Source organism: Salmo salar, chromosome 19 (assembly GCF_965601325.2).
Source record: "Salmo salar chromosome 19, fSalSal1, whole genome shotgun sequence".
Taxonomy (NCBI): domain Eukaryota; kingdom Metazoa; phylum Chordata; class Actinopteri; order Salmoniformes; family Salmonidae; genus Salmo; species Salmo salar.
Window position 1 is genome coordinate 73,431,299 of NC_138309.1, and position 21,292 is coordinate 73,452,590.

At 45.1% G+C, this 21,292-nt stretch overlaps 2 protein-coding genes and 1 pseudogene across 8 annotated transcripts in view; 2 read left to right on the plus strand and 1 right to left on the minus strand.

Moving 5' to 3' along the window:
• Nucleotides 1-4,846, minus strand: part of LOC106579459 (kelch-like family member 15) — a 26,981-nt gene extending 22,135 nt beyond the window's left edge. For 3 of the 7 annotated variants that reach the window (XM_082965940.1, XM_082965939.1, XM_045702635.2), the window contains exons 1-7: nucleotides 4,585-4,846; nucleotides 4,108-4,216; nucleotides 2,803-2,941; nucleotides 2,529-2,717; nucleotides 639-863; nucleotides 340-501; nucleotides 18-227 (exon numbers count right to left, since the gene is read on the minus strand). In XM_082965940.1, coding sequence (XP_082822066.1) covers nucleotides 18-227; nucleotides 340-501; nucleotides 639-863; nucleotides 2,529-2,717; nucleotides 2,803-2,941; nucleotides 4,108-4,216; nucleotides 4,585-4,645 — 1,095 coding nt within the window. In that variant the 5' untranslated portion in view covers nucleotides 4,646-4,846. Of the gene's footprint in view, nucleotides 1-17; nucleotides 228-339; nucleotides 502-638; nucleotides 864-2,528; nucleotides 2,718-2,802; nucleotides 2,942-3,458; nucleotides 3,561-4,107; nucleotides 4,217-4,584 lie in introns of all 7 variants that reach the window. The other 4 variants (XM_045702638.2, XM_045702637.2, XM_045702636.2 and 1 more) reach the window with 4 other exon arrangements.
• Nucleotides 4,847-7,713: 2,867 nt separating this feature from the next.
• Nucleotides 7,714-16,604, plus strand: if2g (Eukaryotic translation initiation factor 2 subunit 3). The gene is given in 11 exon segments (NM_001173668.1): nucleotides 7,714-7,782; nucleotides 8,749-8,812; nucleotides 9,487-9,614; nucleotides 9,740-9,956; nucleotides 14,065-14,223; nucleotides 14,473-14,607; nucleotides 14,694-14,788; nucleotides 15,000-15,144; nucleotides 15,247-15,416; nucleotides 15,625-15,797; nucleotides 15,900-16,604. Coding segments are annotated over 11 exon segments (1,419 nt in total). The 3' UTR covers nucleotides 15,964-16,604.
• Nucleotides 16,605-17,137: 533 nt separating this feature from the next.
• Nucleotides 17,138-19,565, plus strand: LOC106579489 (E3 ubiquitin-protein ligase TRIM39-like; annotated as a pseudogene).
• The last annotated feature ends 1,727 nt before the right edge of the window (nucleotides 19,566-21,292 follow it).

Below are 21,292 nucleotides of genomic sequence, written 5' to 3' on the forward strand. Positions count from 1 at the left end.
CAGCAGTAGGATCTTACCTTGGGTTTGTGCAGCAGTAGGATCTTGCTGTTGACCATGCTGTGTCCGATCATGCCCCTGAACACGGCGGTCTGTGGTCGGACTGAGCGGATGCGGTTGGACCGCGTCTCGACCAGCGGCTGCTCATTGACGTCGTGGAAGTAGCCGAGAGCCTGGTCCACCTCCTGACGCAGCCGTCGAGAGTAACGATAGAACTCTGACGTCTTCACCTGAGGGAGGGGAGGAGAGAGAGAAGAATTAGTAAGAGGTGATGTCATAGAGAGCAGGTTGCACACATGGGAACCATGTGACTCATCTTGTGTGTGTGTGTGTGTGTCTTACCTTCTCGAAGACGTTAGCGGCAGTCATGAGGCAGAAGCGTAGAGACTGGACGACAGTGTCTGTGTGTCTCCAGCGGCGACGGTCGTGTCGTAGCCAGGCCTGGACAGACTCATAAAGCTCTATCTCTGGGAAGCGACTCAGGGCATCACTGTCCAGGTACGCCTGACACACACACACACACACACACACACACACACACACACACACACACACAGTTAACAAGAATATATCACCTGTTATAAAGAGCATCACTTTTTAGGTACACACACAACTAATGTGTGAGAGTTATTCCAGCCCACCTGCAGTCTCTCCAGGCTGAGGTAGGACAGGAAGTCAGGTCTGCTCATCAGAGGAACAAAGTTCTCCAGCAGGAAGTTGTCGAGCTGCTCCTGCACACCCTCCACCCCCACGCTGAAGTCCTCCAGCAGCCTCAGCACTTCAGCACAGTTCTCCAGACAGATCTTAGACAGCAGGAAGGAACAGCAGAACTCTACCACCTCTGTTAGCTGGACGTACATGGCTGCCTAGAGGGTGAGGAGAGAGAGACAGATCTTAGACAGCAGGAAGGAACAGCAGAACTCTACCACCTCTGTTAGCTGGACGTACATGGCTGCCTAGAGTGTGAGGAGAGAGAGACAGATCTTAGACAGCAGGAAGGAACAGCAGAACTCTACCACCTCCGTCAGCTGGACGTACATGGCTGCCTAGAGGGTGAGGAGAGAGAGACAGATCTTAGACAGCAGGAAGGAACAGCAGAACTCTACCACCTCTGTTAGCTGGACGTACATGGCTGCCTAGAGGGTGAGGAGAGAGAGACAGATCTTAGACAGCAGGAAGGAACAGCAGAACTCTACCACCTCTGTTAGCTGGACGTACATGGCTGCCTAGAGGGTGAGGAGAGAGAGACAGATCTTAGACAGCAGGAAGGAACAGCAGAACTCTACCACCTCTGTTAGCTGGACGTACATGGCTGCCTAGAGGGTGAGGAGAGAGAGACAGATCTTAGACAGCAGGAAGGAACAGCAGAACTCTACCACCTCTGTTAGCTGGACGTACATGGCTGCCTAGAGGGTGAGGAGAGAGAGACAGATCTTAGACAGCAGGAAGGAACAGCAGAACTCTACCACCTCTGTTAGCTGGACGTACATGGCTGCCTAGAGGGTGAGGAGAGAGAGACAGATCTTAGACAGCAGGAAGGAACAGCAGAACTCTACCACCTCTGTTAGCTGGACGTACATGGCTGCCTAGAGTGTGAGGAGAGAGAGACAGATCTTAGACAGCAGGAAGGAACAGCAGAACTCTACCACCTCTGTTAGCTGGACGTACATGGCTGCCTAGAGGGTGAGGAGAGAGAGACAGATCTTAGACAGCAGGAAGGAACAGCAGAACTCTACCACCTCTGTTAGCTGGACGTACATGGCTGCCTAGAGGGTGAGGAGAGAGAGACAGATCTTAGACAGCAGGAAGGAACAGCAGAACTCTACCACCTCTGTTAGCTGGACGTACATGGCTGCCTAGAGGGTGAGGAGAGAGAGACAGATCTTAGACAGCAGGAAGGAACAGCAGAACTCTACCACCTCTGTTAGCTGGACGTACATGGCTGCCTAGAGGGTGAGGAGAGAGAGACAGATCTTAGACAGCAGGAAGGAACAGCAGAACTCTACCACCTCTGTTAGCTGGACGTACATGGCTGCCTAGAGGGTGAGGAGAGAGAGACAGATCTTAGACAGCAGGAAGGAACAGCAGAACTCTACCACCTCTGTTAGCTGGACGTACATGGCTGCCTAGAGGGTGAGGAGAGAGAGACAGATCTTAGACAGCAGGAAGGAACAGCAGAACTCTACCACCTCTGTTAGCTGGACGTACATGGCTGCCTAGAGGGTGAGGAGAGAGAGACAGATCTTAGACAGCAGGAAGGAACAGCAGAACTCTACCACCTCTGTTAGCTGGACGTACATGGCTGCCTAGAGGGTGAGGAGAGAGAGACAGATCTTAGACAGCAGGAAGGAACAGCAGAACTCTACCACCTCTGTTAGCTGGACGTACATGGCTGCCTAGAGGGTGAGGGGAAACAAAGAGAGAGAGAGAGTGACAGATCTTCGTCAGCAGGAAGGAACAAGAGAATTGGACATACATCACAGCTTAAAGGGTTAAAGAGACAGTTGTGTGTGTGTGTGTGTGTGTGTTACCTGTAGTATCTCCTGCACAGTGACCATGCTGAGCTCCAGTGAACCGTAGTACATGAACCTCAGTACGTGGCCGAAGCCGGCAGCTGTTAACCCCTTCATGTGGATCTTGTCCTGGTCTCTCTCTCTCATGTCTGCTGTGAACATGACCCGGAAGTAGTCACTCTGGGTCGCTAGCAGGGCCTTGTGAGCCTGGAGGGGATAACATTACATGTTAGTGAGTGAGCGAGAGAGAGAGCGGAGAGAGAGAGAGAGAGAGTGTGTGTTTGTTGCTAACCTGGAAGTGGTGTTCCTCTATGAGCAGCGTGACGTCCAATAGGAGTCTCTCCTCGTAGAGCGCCCGGAACCCTGAGGACACGCTCCCATCATGCACCTGGGACAGGTACATCTCCACCTCCCCCCCGGACATCACACACCTGGAGGAGGAGAGAGGAGGTTAATAGCTCACACACACACACCTCCCCATCGACAACACACACCTGAAGTAAGGAGAGGGGATTAATAACTAGTAATATGACGGTAGTAGTGCTTTACTGTTCAACCACAGACCAATAAGAGTAGAAAAACTGTCACTCAAAAGGGATGCATCACACTACAGTTAAAACACAATGCTGTATTTCTCTTTCTAACACGCGTGTGTGTGTGTGTAAAAGTCTGTCTCAGTGGAAGGCTCTAGAATGACGTCAAGAACATTCAACATTCACACCTCAGCGCTCATACAGACAGACACCGAAATACACACCCACACTAAAATATATACCCACACTAAAATACACACCCACACAGAAACGCGTGCTGCGTGCGTACACCCAAGCACACCAGCAGACAATTATGCACTAACACACTAGCCCCCACCCACAGACAATCAGATACAAATGCATGCATTCATTCTCTCTATTCACTCTCACACACACACACACAATGCACACTCACCTCTGATTGGCCACGGGCATGTCAGAGGGGTATTCCGAGCCAATCAGAGGACAGTGGCCCTTGTGTCCTGGGAGAAACTAACAACGCCCTTCTCTGAATCACCTGGACGACAAACCCAACATTTTATTGTACATCGAAACTGTATGTTGAAAATCTTTTTTTTTTAATCAATAAAAAAAAGGTTATTCAAATCAAACCATGGGCTAGTCCTAAAACTACTGAGAAAGTTAAGCCAGATGTGTGAACATAACTTTCCCTGATTGAGGAGAACACATACTGTGCCTTCCCTGTAGCTCAGTTGGTAGAGCATGGTGTTTGCAACACCAGGGTTGTGGGTTCGATTCCCACGGGGGGCCAGCACAGGAAAAAAAAAAATAATAAAAAAAAAAAAAATGTATGAAATTGTATGAAATGTATGCATTCACTACTGTAAGTCGCTCTGGATAAGAGCGTCGGCTAAATGATGTAAATGTAAAAATACTGAGGCTCCATGAACAGGCTGCCTTAGATCCCCATTCCAATACTCAAAATTGCACCATTCCTCCTGCTTTATCAGATCAAAGGCTGGTGGCCGTATTAAGGAGGGATGGATGGAGGGATGCAGGCTACAGGTAGAAGTAGGGGTGGATGGTTGTCATGGAGAGTGTACCTTTTGGGGGCCTCGAGGCCAGTCTCGAGCTTAGCTGACAGCAGGCTGAGGGGACGCTCACATTTCCTCTGTTTATGTTTGCCCTGATCTAGAGACAGAGAAAAACATTCTACAAAGATAGAAATTAATTTCCCCCCTATGAATGAAATCATAATTGATAATATAGCTAGTGCATTTAACGTTAACTGACTCAAAAACATTAGATTCGCCGTGTAGGCTAATCTTTGACGTAATCGTGTTGGCTAGGAAACTGACGTTATAACGTAGCTAACCAGTGAGTTCGCGCAGTCGGGAAAATCACAGATTGCTTATTTTTCGCGCAAGGCCATGACAGGACAGTCAAAATTATAGCCAATGTAGCTAGCCAACTTGCGAACGACAATACACATTTTATTGCAAGCTTGCATTGACTTGTAGCTCACGACATCCCGTGGAATTATTTATCGCTAGCTAGCTTAGCAGGCTAGTGTCTCTCACCTCGGCGCTGCAAGTCCCCACAACCCCTCTTTGACCAGGCAGACCTGGCTCCTTCTGACATGTGTTGTGGGTTTATATCCGAGATCAAGAAAAAGGACAATAAAAAAACATGGCCGAAGATTCCTTATCGTCCATTTACAATTCCACCGCGGCTTTAATTAGTCGTTATTTTAACTTGATATCAATATACTGTTTGTCTGTAGAGTCCATAGCCATTGCAGACGCCATATTCCCCGCACTGACGTCATTTCCTAGGTATAGCCTGTTAGAACGGAACTTTAGTGGCGTCGTTGTGCAGTACAAGTGAACCTGGTGTACTAGGGTCAATTTGGGATTATAGAGCTGCAGTGGTGCAGAATAATTGAGGCCTCTCTCTTCATATTATTAATGAGAACTTGTTCTCAACTAGCCTACCTGGTTAAATAAAGGTGAAATATAAACTACAAATATTGACCTTGTAATCAACTATCCTCTATCCCTCCCTCACTCTTTTTTTTCTCAGCAGTTAAACAGAATGATGGAATGATTTTTTGGTGGAACAGCCAGAGCGGGCTGTTCCAGTAACCCTGCTTACACACTTTTGATGTCCTGCCCTCATCCTCCTTACCGGTATTAACATTGAAGCCTTGTCTGAATCTCTGCATCGTATCCATTTAAGTTCTACAATGGGGCAGTGTTAATGAGCCTATACCCCAAATCATTTTTCAGGTGGAGCACAACATTTAAAACTCTTTACACTACTGAGCAGAACTGTAGCTTACTGTTTTGGCCTGGTTATGCATATGTAACCGATGTGAAATGGCTAGTTAGTTAGCGGTGGTGCGCGCTAATAGCATTTCAATCAGTGACGTCACTCGCTCTGAGACCTGAAGTGGTTGTTCCCCTTGCGTTGCAAGGGCGGCGGCTTTTGTGGCGCGATGGGTAACGGTGCTTCGTGGGGTGTCAGTTGTTGATGTGTGCAAGGGTCCCTGGTTCGAGCCCGGGTTGGGGCGAAGAGAGGGACGGAACCTACACTGATTCAGGGTATATAGGCATCCTGATCATCCTGGACCTCAGTGCAGACTTTCACATTGTGAACCACAACATCCTACCGGAAAGACTGGAGCAGCTCATTGGTCTCACTGGCCTGGCCATTGGCTAGTTCAAATCCTACCTCACAGACAATTTGTCACCATGGACCAGAGATCATTAGCTACTGTAGATTCAGCTGCAGGCAGTGGTGGAAAAAGTACCCAATTGTCATACTTGAGGAAAAGAAAAGATACCTTAATAGAAAATGACTCAAGTAAAAGTCAAAGTAACCCAGTAAAATACTACTTGAGTAAAAGTTTAAGTATTTGGTTTTAAATATACTTAAGTATATAAGTAAAAGTATAAATCATTTTATATTAAGCAAACCAGACGGCACAATTTTCATAGATTTTCTTTTTTACGGATAGCCAGGGGCACACTCCAACACTCAGACATTATTCACATACAAAGCATTTGTGTTTGATGAGTCCGCCAGATCAGAGGCACTAGAGATGAGCAGGGACGTTCAATTGATAAGTGTGTAAATTGATCCATGTTCCTTTCCTGCTAATGTAACCGATGTGAAATGGCTAGTTAGTTAGCGGTGGTGCGCGCTAATAGCGTTTCAATCGGTGACGTCACTCGCTCTGAGACTTGAAGTAGGGTTGCCCCTTGTGTTGCAGGGGCCGTGGCTCTTGTGGCGCGATGGGTAACGATGCTTCGGTGGGTGTCAGTTGTTGATGCGTGCAAGGGTCCCTGGTTCGAGCCCAGGTTGGGGCGAGGAGAGGGACGGAACCTACACTGTTACATTGATGCTGTTGACCCGGATCATTGGTTGCTGCGGAAAAGGAGGAGGTCAAAGAGGGGGTGAGTGTAACCGATGTGAAATGGCTAGTTAGTTAGCGGTGGTGCGCGCTAATAGCGTTTCAATCGGTGACGTCACTCGCTCTGAGACTTGAAGTAGGGTTGCCCCTTGCGTTGCAAGGGCCGCGGCTTTTGTGGCGCGATGGGTAATGATGCTTCGTGGGGTGTCAGTTGTTGATGTGTGCGAGGGTCCCTGGTTCGAGCCCAGGTTGGGGCGAAGAGAGGGACGGAAGAGAGGGACACTGTTACACTAAGCATTCAAAATGTAACGAGTACTTTTGGGTGTCAGGGAAAATTGATGGAGTAAAAAGTACATCGTTTTCTTTAGGAATGTAGTGAAGTAAAAGTTGACAAAAATATATGGTAAAGTAAAGTACAGATACCCCCAAAAAACTACTTAAGTAGTACTTTAAAGTGTTTTTACTTAAGTACATTACGCCACTGGCCATGGGCAGATATTTCTTGAGCGGATGGTCAAGGGGCAGAAAATAATTCGAAATAATTTGTTGACTACAAATTGACAGCAAGAAGCCCAAACATATATAATATTTGACTAAAACATAATCATTTCAAACCTTACTTACATTTCTATACGATCACATACAGTGAGTGTAGAATACATTATGAGCACTTTCCATGACATAGACTGACCAAGCGAATCCAGGTGAAAGCTGTGATCCCTTATTGATGGTGGAGGGGCTGTGCTGGTGAAGGATTGACGGGGTATGGAGAATGAGATACTATTGAGAAAATGAGAGCGATAATGTATCATTTAACAGCGAGCGGGCACTTGACCAAAAAAATCGATGAAAAAACTACAAATGGACAAATAATGAGTGACGTCATTAATAAAGGACGGACCCAACGCATGTATCTGAAGTTCTTTCTCACTTCTTTTATGATGAATAAATCAAACAAAAGCACATCAATGAAACGATATGAATTGTATGCAGTTACTTTACAGTAGCTGTCAACAGCACCAGTAAATATTGTGTAAAGAAGGGCTTTGAATTGCTCGTGAATTAGAATATTGCATCATCCCTAACGAAAGGACCCTTTTTTGAGTCGTTCACCAAATATATAATACATTTCTATTATAAAATTCACGATAACACACGATGAAACATGTAATTTCTGACAACTGTCATGTCTGACTGGTGATATTACAGGAGACACAACTTGCTGAGTAGAAATTGGTGTAATACATCTTTCAGGCAATCGCCGTAACATACTCAAATTCCTTTTACGTTCAAGATGGCGGGTGACGAGTCTGGAATAACGCTGGGTCAGCCTCATCTTTCCAAACAAGATCTAAATGATCTGGTGAGTGTTGATCTTTTCAACATTGATGATATGGATAGTGGTGGTTAGATTCATTAAAAGTCACCGAACAAAATATGAATAATTATGTTGTTGCGGGCTCCGGGAAAGGGACTGTTCTACCGGCACATGCTAACAGTAACTAGCTAGCTAACGTTAGCTTGGCTGTCGTAGCAACGTGGGGATTGTCCATATTCAGCCCTGACCAATGAGTAAAGGCAGTTTTCACTTTTATATACAGTAACGTTCTAGACCTACAGGTACATTTGCTCCTCCAAGTCAGTCGTGTTTGCATTCGGTTGTGTATGTGCAGTTGTCACTGAAATTAAAAGTAAACAGCTGTTCAGTGCACATCTTCCCTGAATGGACAGGAAGTGTCGCAGCACAACTGAACAACAGCCCATTCCTTTGTGTGAAAGACCTATATCTAACAAAAGTATAATTAAGATACGCTGCAATGTAGCTGTTCAGATCTGTTCAATTAGTCTATATTATTGATGGGGATATTTGACCATGGTATCATCTGCACCTGATGGTCACATCACGTAAACTTCCAGCCTCTCCACAGGTTCCGTTTACTTATGCAGAATAGATTACACTTCCAGATTATAATACATACAGTCCTCTGTCTGCTTCACAATGTCATAGCTCACGATACTCACACAATAAATCATCCATTTTTTATTTCTTTATTTCTCATTAGCCCACTCTAGATTAAATACCATACTTTTATAACGGACGTCACGCTGCTTGCTTAGCGAGTACCACTCCTGATTCCACCAGGCTTGAACCCAGGACCTCTGCCTTGCTAGCACACGTGACAGCCCTCATGAAGCATCTTACCAGTCAGCGCCACTGAAAAGTTACGATTTGGCGCTACAAGTGGCAAGACACAAGGTTGAGGAGTAAGTTTCACATCCCCATGTGCTCTTTGCATACTTCAATGACCTGTGTGTGTTCTCTCAACAGGATGTGTCCACCCTGACTCCTCTCTCTCAAGAGATCATCAGCAGACAGGCCACCATCAACATTGGTGAGTGAACCAGAACCAGTCCCCTACAGTAGTGGTGTCTAACTTGAGACCTGGGGAAATCAGCCATATATGACACACCCCTCACTTGATCTGATTCTAGCCTGTCTGATTGTATGCTGACATTTGCCTTTGTAGAAATAAGGATTCAGACATATAATTGACAATGTTATGCTGTGGGGCTGCAGAATAGGGGAACAAAATGTAATTGCGTTAAAAAAATGATATACCAAATATTGCGATTGCACTTGCAATATAAATCAAAACACTTGGGTGAACTGTTGGAATCATAGAAATAGAATGTTCTGGTTTGGAACAATCGGTTGATGCATTTGACCTAAATAGAATAGCATGCAAACATAGGGTGAATCCAACACTAAGGAGGAGGAGGAACTACGCAGCTTGAGTAACATGGGCTTGTGTGTGGGAAGCAGCCTCGAGGAGAAAAAACAAAGGAGTAAACTATAAAAACGGACATTACATACTGCTGAGATGCGTTTCAAAATATTGCATGCCATATGGATCTCTTGTGATATGGGTATTGCACAGTATTGCGATTTCTGTGAATTTGATCAGTTGTGTAGCCCTACGTGTGAGCATTGAACCCTAATACCCTCCTCCACTGCCTCCTCCACATAGCGCCTCCAGTAACACTCTCTGTCCTCCCTGCCCTGTAGGCACCATTGGTCATGTGGCCCACGGGAAGTCGACGGTGGTGAAGGCCATCTCAGGTGTTCACACTGTCCGCTTCAAGAACGAGCTGGAGAGGAACATCACCATCAAGCTAGGTTACGCTAACGCCAAGGTAAGCAACAGTGGCCATTGACCCTAACAGAAATAGGATCACACATGAGGAAGGGCTGTGACACAGTGGCACAGTACCAGTAGCGCAGGTGATGTTCCCCTACTGACCTGCCCTCCCTGCTCTAGGTATATAAGCTGGACGACCCCAGCTGTCCCAGGCCAGAGTGCTACAGGTCGTGTGGCTCCAGTACTCCTGATGAGTTCCCTACAGACATCCCTGGAACCAAGGGCAACTTCAAACTGGTCAGACATGTGTCCTTCGTGGACTGTCCTGGTCACGACATTCTGATGGCCACCATGCTGAACGGAGCAGCTGTTATGGACGCTGCCCTCCTCCTCATTGGTAAGACTCCACCTCTGATATGTCAATATGACATCAATTGTCATTCTCATCCACACACACCTTTTCTATTCATATAATGTCCATGAGGCTAGGAGTGTTTAAACAACGTTGGGATTTACGTTTAAACAAAGTTGGATCCTTAACGTTAAGAAAAATCCCAAACAGATTTTTTTCCCCCCCTACATAATTAAAATCACAGTGCAGTTATCACAAAAAATAAATTTTTCTGTGTTATAGGCCTGGAACAGTGGGTTAACTGCCTTGTTCAGGGGCAGAATGACAGGTTTTTACCTTGTCAGCTTGGGGATTCGATCTTGCAACATTTGGGGTTACTAGTCCAACGCTCTAACCACTAGGCTCTATGCGCACGGTTCTGCCGGGCCCGCTCACTCCCTGCGCTGGCCTGCCTGCTCGTTCTCTTTGCTAATGAGGAGAGTGTGTGTTCAGTCTTTGGTCTGTTGCCTTGATACCATCCAGGACCTATATACTAGGTGGTGTAAGAGGAAGACCCAAAAAATGATCAAAGACTCCAGTCACCCAAGTCATAGACTGTTCTCTCTTGTCGTTGAAATTCTAATCAATAATGAGGAAAGACAAGGTCAATCACCAATCGGGATATTACTTTATTCAAAATGAATTAATAAGGCAGCCGGTGAGGCTGGTCGACCCAACACTCTTGATTGTTGTGCTAAGCAGCTCTGACATAGAAAGAATACAAATATATTTTATAGCAGCACCCTCTTAGTCTACATGACAAACATCAGATGTATGGAATGGTTCAAAAGGTGAGACTTGATATATGAGAAAGGAGGACACCCCCCCCAGCCAGATAGCATTTGTTGTGAAGACTGTTCTTATTGTATAGAAACCAGAGTTTGGTTCCTCTCATCATTATCCAACACCAACTCATTCTATGAAATGCATGCTGTAGGTTTTATCACCAACCCATTAAATCAATTGTCAGTTCCAGATACCCCTATCTCGAGTAAAACCCATGTCCTTGACCACACGCTGAGACTAGCTGCAGGGAGCTGGAGTATGCACCCTGACGAAAACACAGAATTAGTAGAACAAAAATGTCTTACAGTTTGTTAAGTATATATAATTGTTAACTATTAATATTAAACAAAGCAGGTAAACATGTTAATTTTCCTCTCACACTCTGCTACCGCATGGCAAGTGGTACCGGTGCTCCAAGTCTAGGATCAAAAGGCTCCTTAACAGTTTCTACCCCCCAAGCCATAAGACAGCTGAACAATTAATCAAATGGACACCCGGACTATTTACTTTGACGACCCCCCCCCCCCCCCCCCGTTTTTACAAATGACCTCGACTAACCTGTACCCCCGCACATTGACTCTGTACCGGTACTTCCTGTATATAGCCTTGTTAGTGTTATTTTTTACTTTACTTTATTTAGTAAATATTTTCATACCTCTATTTCTTGAACTGCATTGTTGGTTAAGGGCTTGTAAGTAAGCATTTCACGGGAAGATCTACACCTGTTGTATTCGGTGCATGTGGCAAATAACATTTCGATTTGATTTAGAATATCCTAGTTTATTCATGGAACCGATGTTGCCGGGATACAGAGGTATCTTCTGGCCAGTCTTGGAAGCACAGGGTACTCTTCGTGGCTGAGTGGGTGGAGGTGTTTTTGTCTCATAATATGAAATGACAGTAGGCTACCGGTAGCCTGTCTCGATGACCCTTTTCAGATATAATGGAATGTGGTCTGTCAGGGTAGGCTACACTACGGCCTGCATGCAGACCACGCTCTCTTAAAATAGTGCTTTAAAGTTATTGAAATACTGTGACTTACCAAGACATTTAGTAGAAATAAAGCACATCTAGCTACCCTATCATTAAAAACAACACAGCCGCACATCAATCAGCAATGTTTCTTGTTGTCAGGGAAACAATAGAACATGATATGCCTGAGCAGAATTCTACTGTCTGAAAAGCTACAGACTCTTCTGATGTGGCACTTTTTTTCATTGTCTGAAAAGTTATCACTTGTAGCTGCGTTGTATATCTGTAAAGGGTTGTGGTGGATATAACTTCATTTCCCGGCCGTTAGGGTCATACATGTAGAATAACGATCCTATTATACATTGTGAATTGACGTGGAATTGTATGATTTTTTTCTTATCGTTTTAACCGGAAAACCTATAGTGGCCAATTTTTAAACGTTAAGCAAAATTTTCCATTTATCATATCCATACTGTTTATACACACCATTATTTATATGTACAGTACCAGTAAAACGTTTGGACACCTACTCATTTCAAGGGATTTTCTTTATTTTAATATTTTCTACATTGTAGAATAATAGTGAAGACATCAAAACTATGAAATAACACATGGAATCATGTAGTAATCAAAAAAGTGTTAAACAAATCAAAATATATTTGAGATTTTTCACCCTTTGCCTTGATGACAGCTTTGCACACTTTTGGCATTCTCTCAGCTAGTTTCATGAGGTAGTCACCTGGAATGCTTTTAATTTCACAGATGTGCCTTGTTCATTTGTGGAATTTCTTTCCTTAATGCGTTTGAGCCAATCAGTTGTGTTGTGACAAAGTAGGGGTGCTATACAGGAGCCCTATTTGGTAAAAGATCAAGTCCATATTATGGTAAGAACAGCTCAAATAAGCAAAGAGAAACCACAGTCCATCGTTACTTGTGGGCGGCAGGTAGACTAGTGGTTAGAGCGTTGGGCCAGTAACCGGAAGGTTGCTGGATCGAATCCCCGAGCTGACAAGGTAAAAATCTGTCGTTCTTCCCCTGAGCAAGGCAGTTTACCCACTGTTCCCTGGGCAGCCCCCTGCACCTCCCTGATTCAAAGTTAATGTGGAAGATACATTTCAGTTGAATACATTGTTTGACAACTGACTAGGTTTCCCTACTTTAATCTGGAAAATTTCAAGAACGTTTAACGTTTCTTCAAGTGCAGTCGCAAAAATCGTCAAGCACTAGGATGAACCTGTCTCTCATGAGGACCGCCACAGGAAAGGAAGACCCAGAGTTACCTCTGCTGCAGAGGATAAGTTCATTAAAGTTAACTGCACCTCAGATTGCAGCCCAAATAAATGCTTCACAAAGTTCAAGTAACAGACACATCTCAACACCAACTGTTCAGAGGAGACTGCGTGAATCAGGCCCTCATGGTCGAATTGCTGCAAACAATCCACTACTAAAGGACACCAATAAAAAGAAGAGACTTGCTTGGGTCAAGAAACACGAGCAATGGACTTTAGACCGGTGGAAATCTGTCCTTTGGTTCCAACTGCCATGTCTTTGTGAGACGCAGAGTAGGTGAACGGATGATCTCCGCATGTGTGGTTCCCACTGTGAAGCATGGAGGAGGAGGTATGATGGTGTGGGGGTGCTTTGCTGGTGACGCTGTCTGTGATTCATTTAGAATTCAAGGCACACTTAACCAGCATGGCTACCACAGCATTCTGCAGTGATACACCGTCCCTTCTGGTTTGTGCTTAGTGGGACTATCATTTGTTTTTCAACAGGACGATGACCCAAAATACACCTCCAGGCTGTGTGAGGGCTATTTGACCAAGGAGATTGATGGAGTGCTGCATCAGATGACATGGCCTCCACAATCACCGACCTCAACCCAATTGAGATGGTTTGGGAAGAGTTGGACCGCGGTGTGAAGGAAAAGCAGCCAACAAGTGCTCAGCACATGTAGGAACTTCTTCAAGACTGTTGTAAAAACATTCCAGGTGAAGCTGGTTGAGAGAATGCCAACACAGTCAAAGCTGTCATCAAGGAAAAGGATATCTATTTGAAGAATCTCAAATATAAAATATATTTTGATTTGTTGTAACACTTCTTTTTTGGTTACTGTGTTGTTTCATGGTTTTGATGTCTTCCTTATTATTCTACAATGTAGAAAATCGTAAAAATAAGAAAAACCTTTGAATGAGTAGGTGTTCTAAAACCTTTGACCGGTATATGTGTTTGTTTTATTCCGGACTCTGACATTGCTGCGATAAACAGATGTGCATATGTTATGTGACCAGTAAACTTTGATTTTGATTTGATACACACACACACTGCTCTGTCACCTCTCCTTCCTCTCTCCCAGCGGGTAACGAGTCGTGTCCCCAGCCCCAGACCTCTGAGCACCTGGCTGCCATAGAGATCATGAAGCTCAAACACATCCTGATCCTCCAGAACAAGATTGATCTGGTCAAGGAGAGCCAGGCCAAGGAGCAGTACGAACAGATCCTAGCCTTCGTTCAGGGTCAGTCGCTGGAATAGCTCTGTCCTGTAAAGCATTGTGTGTGTGTGTGTGTGTGTGTGTGTGTGTGTGTGTGTGTGTGTGTGTGTGTGTGTGTGTGTGTGTGTGTGTGTGTGTGTGTGTGTGTGTGTGTGTGTGTGTGTGTGTGTTTCTGAATGTGTTTGTTAGACCTGAGCATAGTGAATGTAGATGTTTAACCCCTCTGCCTCTCCTTTTAAAGTGTGTGTGTAACCTCTCTCATGTTGTGTGTAGGTACAGTGGCAGAGGGAGCACCTATTATTCCTATCTCAGCCCAGCTGAAATACAACATAGAGGTGGTGTGTGAATACATTGTCAAGAAGATCCCTGTCCCCATCAGAGACTTCACCTCAGAACCTAGACTGATTGGTAAGAATAGACACGTGATGACTTGTACCAGCTTATCGTATGTTTTGTGGATGTGTGTTAACGTGGTTTGAGTTTGTGTGTTTCAGTGATCCGGTCGTTTGATGTCAACAAGCCGGGTTGTGAGGTTGACGACCTGAAAGGAGGTGTGGCCGGAGGCAGTATTCTAAAAGGTGTGCTCAAGGTAGGACTCACTTCCTCTTCTCCAAGGCATCATGGGTAAGTGGTCCTATGGCGCAAAGTTCTCATGAAGCTCTCACTCTCTTTCACTCCCTCCTCTCTCTGTTTCTCCTCTCCTGTCTCATTCACCCTGTCTTTCTCTTTCTTGTCTCTCTCCATCTCCCTCTTTCTCTCACTACCTGCCTCCCTCCTTTTATATATTGGTTCCTCTCCAGGTGGGTCAGGAGTTGGAGGTGCGTCCTGGCATCGTGTCTAAGGACCATGAGGGGAAGCTGATGTGTAAACCCATCTTCTCCAAGATCGTCTCACTTTTTGCTGAACACAACGACTTACAGTACGCAGCACCCGGAGGACTCATCGGTATGTACTTGTGTGTTACTGTGACCGTATGCTGGGTCAGGTGTGTGTTCTTTCTAATATAGGTATAAATACTTAGGTATGTGTGTTTTCTGTCCTATCCAGGTGTAGGCACTAAGATTGATCCGACCCTGTGCAGAGCTGACCGTATGGTTGGCCAGGTGCTGGGAGCGGTTGGAGCACTACCTGAGATCTTCACAGAGCTGGAAATCTCCTATTTCCTGTTGAGGAGGCTTCTGGGAGTCCGCACTGAAGGAGACAAGAAGGCCGCCAAGGTCAGCACTGTACCCTTGGAACTGTAGTCTGAGACTCCTGGGCTTGGTGTTGTAATGTTGTGGATGGTAACAGACAGAATTTTAAAATGAAATTTAGAGGAGGAAGAGTCTTTAGAGACGCACCCAGTGAGAGTCTGTGTCAGTAAGTGAGTGGTTTTGTCTCTACTCCAACTCAGTCTTCTTTCTGTCTCTGTGTTTTTCCCCTCAGGTCCAGAAGCTGTCTAAGAACGAGGTGTTGATGGTGAACATCGGCAGTCTGTCTACGGGCGGCAGAGTGAGTGCAGTGAAGGCTGATCTGGCCAAGATCGTCCTGACCAACCCTGTCTGCACAGAGGTTGGAGAGAAGATCGCTCTCAGCCGTCGTGTGGAGAAACATTGGCGGTAAGAGAGAGGGGAGTGGTTGATTTTACTGGATTTCGTGTGTGTGTGTTTGGCTGTTTACCCTGACTATCGCATCATTGGTTGTCTCTTTTCTCTCTGCAGTCTGATTGGCTGGGGCCAGATCAGGAGGGGCGTGACCATCACCCCTACCGTGGACGACGACTGAGCAACCAAACAGGAAGTGTGTCTCCATGGTGACACCCTCTCAACAAGACTACACACCCAACATACTCTTTTTCATACATACACACACCTGTACAGCTGCCGAGAGAGGGATACCTGACCCAGGAGGGGGAAGGAAGGAGGCTGCATCTCAAATATCTATACTGGCTTCCTCACTACGTCTCCTCTCCCACATCTGCATTGATAAATAAAGAACTGTGAAAGCAGGTTCCTCATAGGTATCTACTGTTTTCATCTGTCTTGTTTTCAGATCAGTGCAGACGAAAGAGAGGAAGACACCATAAAGTATTGACATGCAGCCAGGGAGGGTAAAGAAAGGTAGCTGGTCTGGGGTTTTAAGATGAGTATCTCCCAAAGCAGGACTGGGAATGATGGAACAGGGGGCAACACTCACAACGCTACAGATAGAAATGTAATGGATAGAGCTGAGATTACATGAGTCCCTATTAATTCCACATGACAGAGAATCCTGTCTTTTTCTATTTTATATATTTCTATCTGGCTGTACAGTAAGCGTTGCTCCATCCTGAATAAGCCCTGGAGTAACAGATGGTTGATAGTGCTGTGTGTTCTGCTGTTAACAGCTTTCAGTGAAATCTAATAAAATACACATTTGGAACAAAAGCCTGTGAGTTTGTGTTCTTTAATATTCTATAGGGTTTGATTGGATACTTTTATTATGCAATGATCTATTTACATATGTTTCTGTCCAATTAAAGCAGGCAAGTGGCAAGGATAAAAAGAGGGTTTATGAATAATGTATAAAAAAAAAAACTGTCACATGTAAAGCCTGAATACAGCTACAATCACACTCAGTAATGATTTATCTGTAAACTCCACCCCTAACTCTCCTGTTGGGATTAAGTTCAGCTCAGTGCTGTAACATTCAGCTCGGTCTGACAATGGAGCACTTAGGTTTAGATTTGTTTACAATTGCTGAAAGGATAATGGGAAATGCATGAAAACTGACTTCCAAAAATGGTAAAGTAAACCATTTTGTGGTCATCTATCTGGTGATCTACAATGGGGAAATCAGTTCCTGAGCTGCTGCTGAACACTTTGGAGGAGCTGAAGAAAGGACTTTAAGAGATTTCAATGGCACCTGAATAATGGTGTGCTGGATTACTTTAGTTGCATCCCAAAAGCCCAGTTGGAGCATGCTGAGAGAGAAGACACTGGATATCATGATGCAGCCCTATGAACTTGAGAATGCTATGAGGATCTCGCTGGAGGTCCTTAGGAAGATAAACTTCAACATTCTTGCTGAGGGACTACAAATTGACAACCCATCAGGTAATGACTCACATTAGGTTTGAAATATCACTTACTGTACATTTTCCCTCATTGTCTGACAAAGTGAAATCTTGGGGTTCTTATAACCAATATTGAAACGGAAACCTTTTATTTCGGCAATTACAGAGGAGACAGATGAACCTCAATCAGAGGAGGACACTGCTCCTGAACCTCTTCCACCAGAGGAGACAAAGCCTCCAAAACCGTCTCTCCCAGAGGAGGATCTCTCCTGTCCTCTGTGCCATGACATCTTCAGGGATCCTGTCACCCTGCCATGTAGTCACAGTGTCTGTAAAGCCTGTCTGCAAGAACAGAGAAGGAAGGAAATGAATGTCCTGTTTGCAGGAGAAGAGATCCAATAAGTCCAACAAGCGATCCAAAAAGTCCAACAGGATCGGAGTTGCTCTGCAATCTGCACAGTGAGAAACTCAGGCTCTTCTGTCTGGAGGATAAACAGCCAGTGTGTGTGGTGTGTCGGAATTCAAAAAAACACACCAAACACAACTTCAGACCCATAGATGATGCTGCACAGGACCACAAGGTATGATGATTTAAAGATGTGAAGATAAACACAGAAATGGTTCATATAATCTCCCCACGCTCCTCTTTCTCCGATAACATCCCCACATTCCAGGAGGAACTCCAGACTGCCCTGAAGCCCTTACAGGAGACGCTGGATGATTTAAATATTATTAAACAAACCTGTGATCAAACAACAGAACACATCAAAGTAAGAATAGTGAGTGATGAGAAAATACTGTGATCTCTACATACTGTAGATGCCTGGGATTAACTGATAATAACTACCATTCCTCTCACTGTCTCTAGAGCCAGGCCCAGACCACAGAGAGACAGATTAGGGAGGCATTTGAGAATCTTCACCAGCTTCTACAAGATAAGGAGTATGCCAGGATAGCTGCGCTGAGGGAGGAAGAGGAGCAGAAGAGTCAGTTGATGAAAGATTGAGAAGATCAGCAGAGAGATATCATCACTTTCAGACACACTCAGAGCCATAGAGGATGAGCCGAAGTCTGAAGACATATCTTTCCTGCAGGTAAGAACTAATATGTTTATTGACTGATCAATAAATATTGATTGATTGTTTCATTAAATCTGGTATTTTGTTCCTCTGCAGATCTTCAAGGCTTCTGCCTCCTGTCTTTCTCATCTCTGTGGTTCTAAACCCAACCCAAGCAGCACTGACTCCTGATTGTTCTTCCAGAACGCAGTGCACACTGCCGGATCCACACCTGGTCTCAGGAGCGCTGATAGATGTGCCTAAACACCTGGGCAACATGCAGTTCAGAGTCTGGGAGAATATGCAGGGGTATGTGGCATACAGTGATTACCTTATACAGTTTTCACAACATTAATTCTATAGCACTTTAAATTGAGACTCTCAATGTTGTACATTTTAGTTTTAGTCCAGGACAACCTGTGAGACCCAAGTGTTTTTGCAAGAGCTTAAAATGTTTGTTTCTGTTTCTTTTTTCTACATAATCACTACATCTTAGAGAAGACAGGACACACAACAAATTCTACTAAAATATACATTTGGGTCTAAGGATTAACTATGTAGTGTTTGACATGAGTTTAGGACCTGTTGCATCTTTGTAGCCGGGGATCTCACAGGGTTAAAATCTGTCCGGGAACCATCCGATGAAGTTTAGAAAGAGGACCTTGTTCTCCCTCTCTTCAGATCCTGTGATTCTGGACGGCAACACTGTCCATCCAGATCTCACGTTGTCTGAGAATCTGACCAGTGTGAGAGAGAGTGAAGAGACACAGAAGCTTCCTGACCACCCAGAGAGATTTGATTACTTTACATGGATCATGGGTTGTGATGGCTTTAACTCAGGGTCACATAGCTGGGATGTTGACGTTGTACGAAATACAAATTGGAACCTGGGTGTGGTCACAGAGTCTGTGCAGAGGAAAGGAACCATCGAGAGTGACCATTGGCGATTCCGGCACTTCGATGGTGAATATGGAGCATTTAGTCCACCGGGTTCGTCCACTGACCTCACAGTAACACAGAAACCACAGAGGATCAGAGTGCAGCTGGACTGGGACAGAGGAACGCTGTCATTCTCTGACCCTGATAACAACACACACCTCCATGTGTTTACACACACTTTCACTGAGCGAGTCTTTCCATCCATTGGTAATAAACTCAGCAAAAAAAGAAACATCCTCTCACTGTCAAAAATACTCACTATATTACTCACTGTATTTTCAGCAAACCTAACATGTGTAAATATTTGTATGAACATAACAAGATTCAACAACTGAGACATAAACTGAACAAGTTCCACAGACATCTGACTAACAAAAATTGAATAACGTGTCCCTGAACAAAGGGGGCCAAAATCAAAAGTAACAGTCAGTATCTTGTGTGGCCACCAGCTGCATTAAGTACTGCAGTTCATCTCCTCCTCATGGACCGCACCAGATTTGCCAGTTCTTGCTGTGAGATGTTACCCCACTCTTCCACCAACGCACCTGCAAGTTCCCGGACATTTCTGGGGGGAATGGCCCTAGCCCTCACCCTCCGATCCAACAGGTCCCAGATGTGCTCAATGGGATTGAGATCCGGGCTCTTCGCTGGCCATGGCAGAACACTGACGTTTCTGTCTTCCAGGAAATCACGCACAGAAGGAGCAGTATGGTTGGTGGCATTGTCATGCTGGAGGGTCATGTCAGGATGAGCCTGCAGGAAGGGTACCACATGAGGGAGGAGAATGTCTTCCCTGTAACGCACAGCGTTGAGATTGCCTGCAATGACAACAAGCTCAGTCCGATGATGCTGTGACACACCGCCCCAGACCATGACAGACCCTCCACCTCCAAACTGATCCCGCTCCAGAGTTCAGGCCTCGGTGCAACGCTCATTCCTTTCACAATAAACGTGAATCCGACCTTCACCCCTGGTGAGACAAAACCGCGACTCGTCAGTGAAGATCACTTTTTGCCAGTCCTGTCTGGTCCAGCGACGGTGGGTTTGTGCCCATAGGCAACGTAGTTGCCGGTGATGTCTGATGAGGACCTGCCTTACAACAGGCCTACAAGCCCTCAGTTCAGCCTCTCTCAGCCTATTGCGGACAGTGTGAGCACTGATGGAGGGATTGTGCGTTCCTGGTGTAACTCGGGCAGTTGTTGTTGCCATCCTGTACCTGTCCCGCAGGTGTGATGTTCAGATGTACTGATCCTGTGCAGGTGTTGTTACACGTGGTCTGCCACTGCGAGGATGATCAGCTGTCCGTCCTGTCTCCTTGTAGCACTGTCTTAGGCGTCTCACAGTACCGACATTGCAATTTATTGCCCTGGCCACATCTGCGGTCCTCCTGCCTCCTGGCAGCATGCTTAAGGCACATTTACGTAGATGAGCAGGGACCCTGGGCATCTTTCTTTTGGTGCTTTTCAGAGTCAGTAGAAAGGCCTCATTAGTGTCCTAAGTTTTCATAACTGTGACCTTAATTGCCAACCGTCTGTAAGCTGTTAGTATCTTAACGACCGTTCCACAGGTGAATGTTCATAAATTGTTTATGGTTCATTGAACAAGCATGGGAAACAGTGTTTAAAGCCTTTACATTGAAGATTTGTGAAGTTATTTGGACTTTTCAAAATTATCTTTGAAAGACAGGGTCCTCAAAAAGGGACGTTTCTTTTATTGCTGAGTTTAGATCCAGGGTATGACTGTGGCAATGCGTAGGTCTGGAGAAATGTTGTACAAAACCCACTGAGTCGATGATGGCTCCGAAAGCCTTTTGGAGTGCATCTGTGGCCTTTTCCATGTGAATATTGAAGTCACCAAAAATTGGAATATTATTCGCCTTGACTATAGGTTGATTAATGGTTCATTGAACAAGCATGGGAAACAGTGTTTAAACCCTTTACAAAAAAAATGTATGAAATGAAATGTATGCATTCACTACTGTAAGTGGCTCTGGATAAGAGGCGTCTGCGTTTCTTTTTTTGCTGAGTTTAGCTATAGTCTCTATCCTCTGAGGATCTTACCA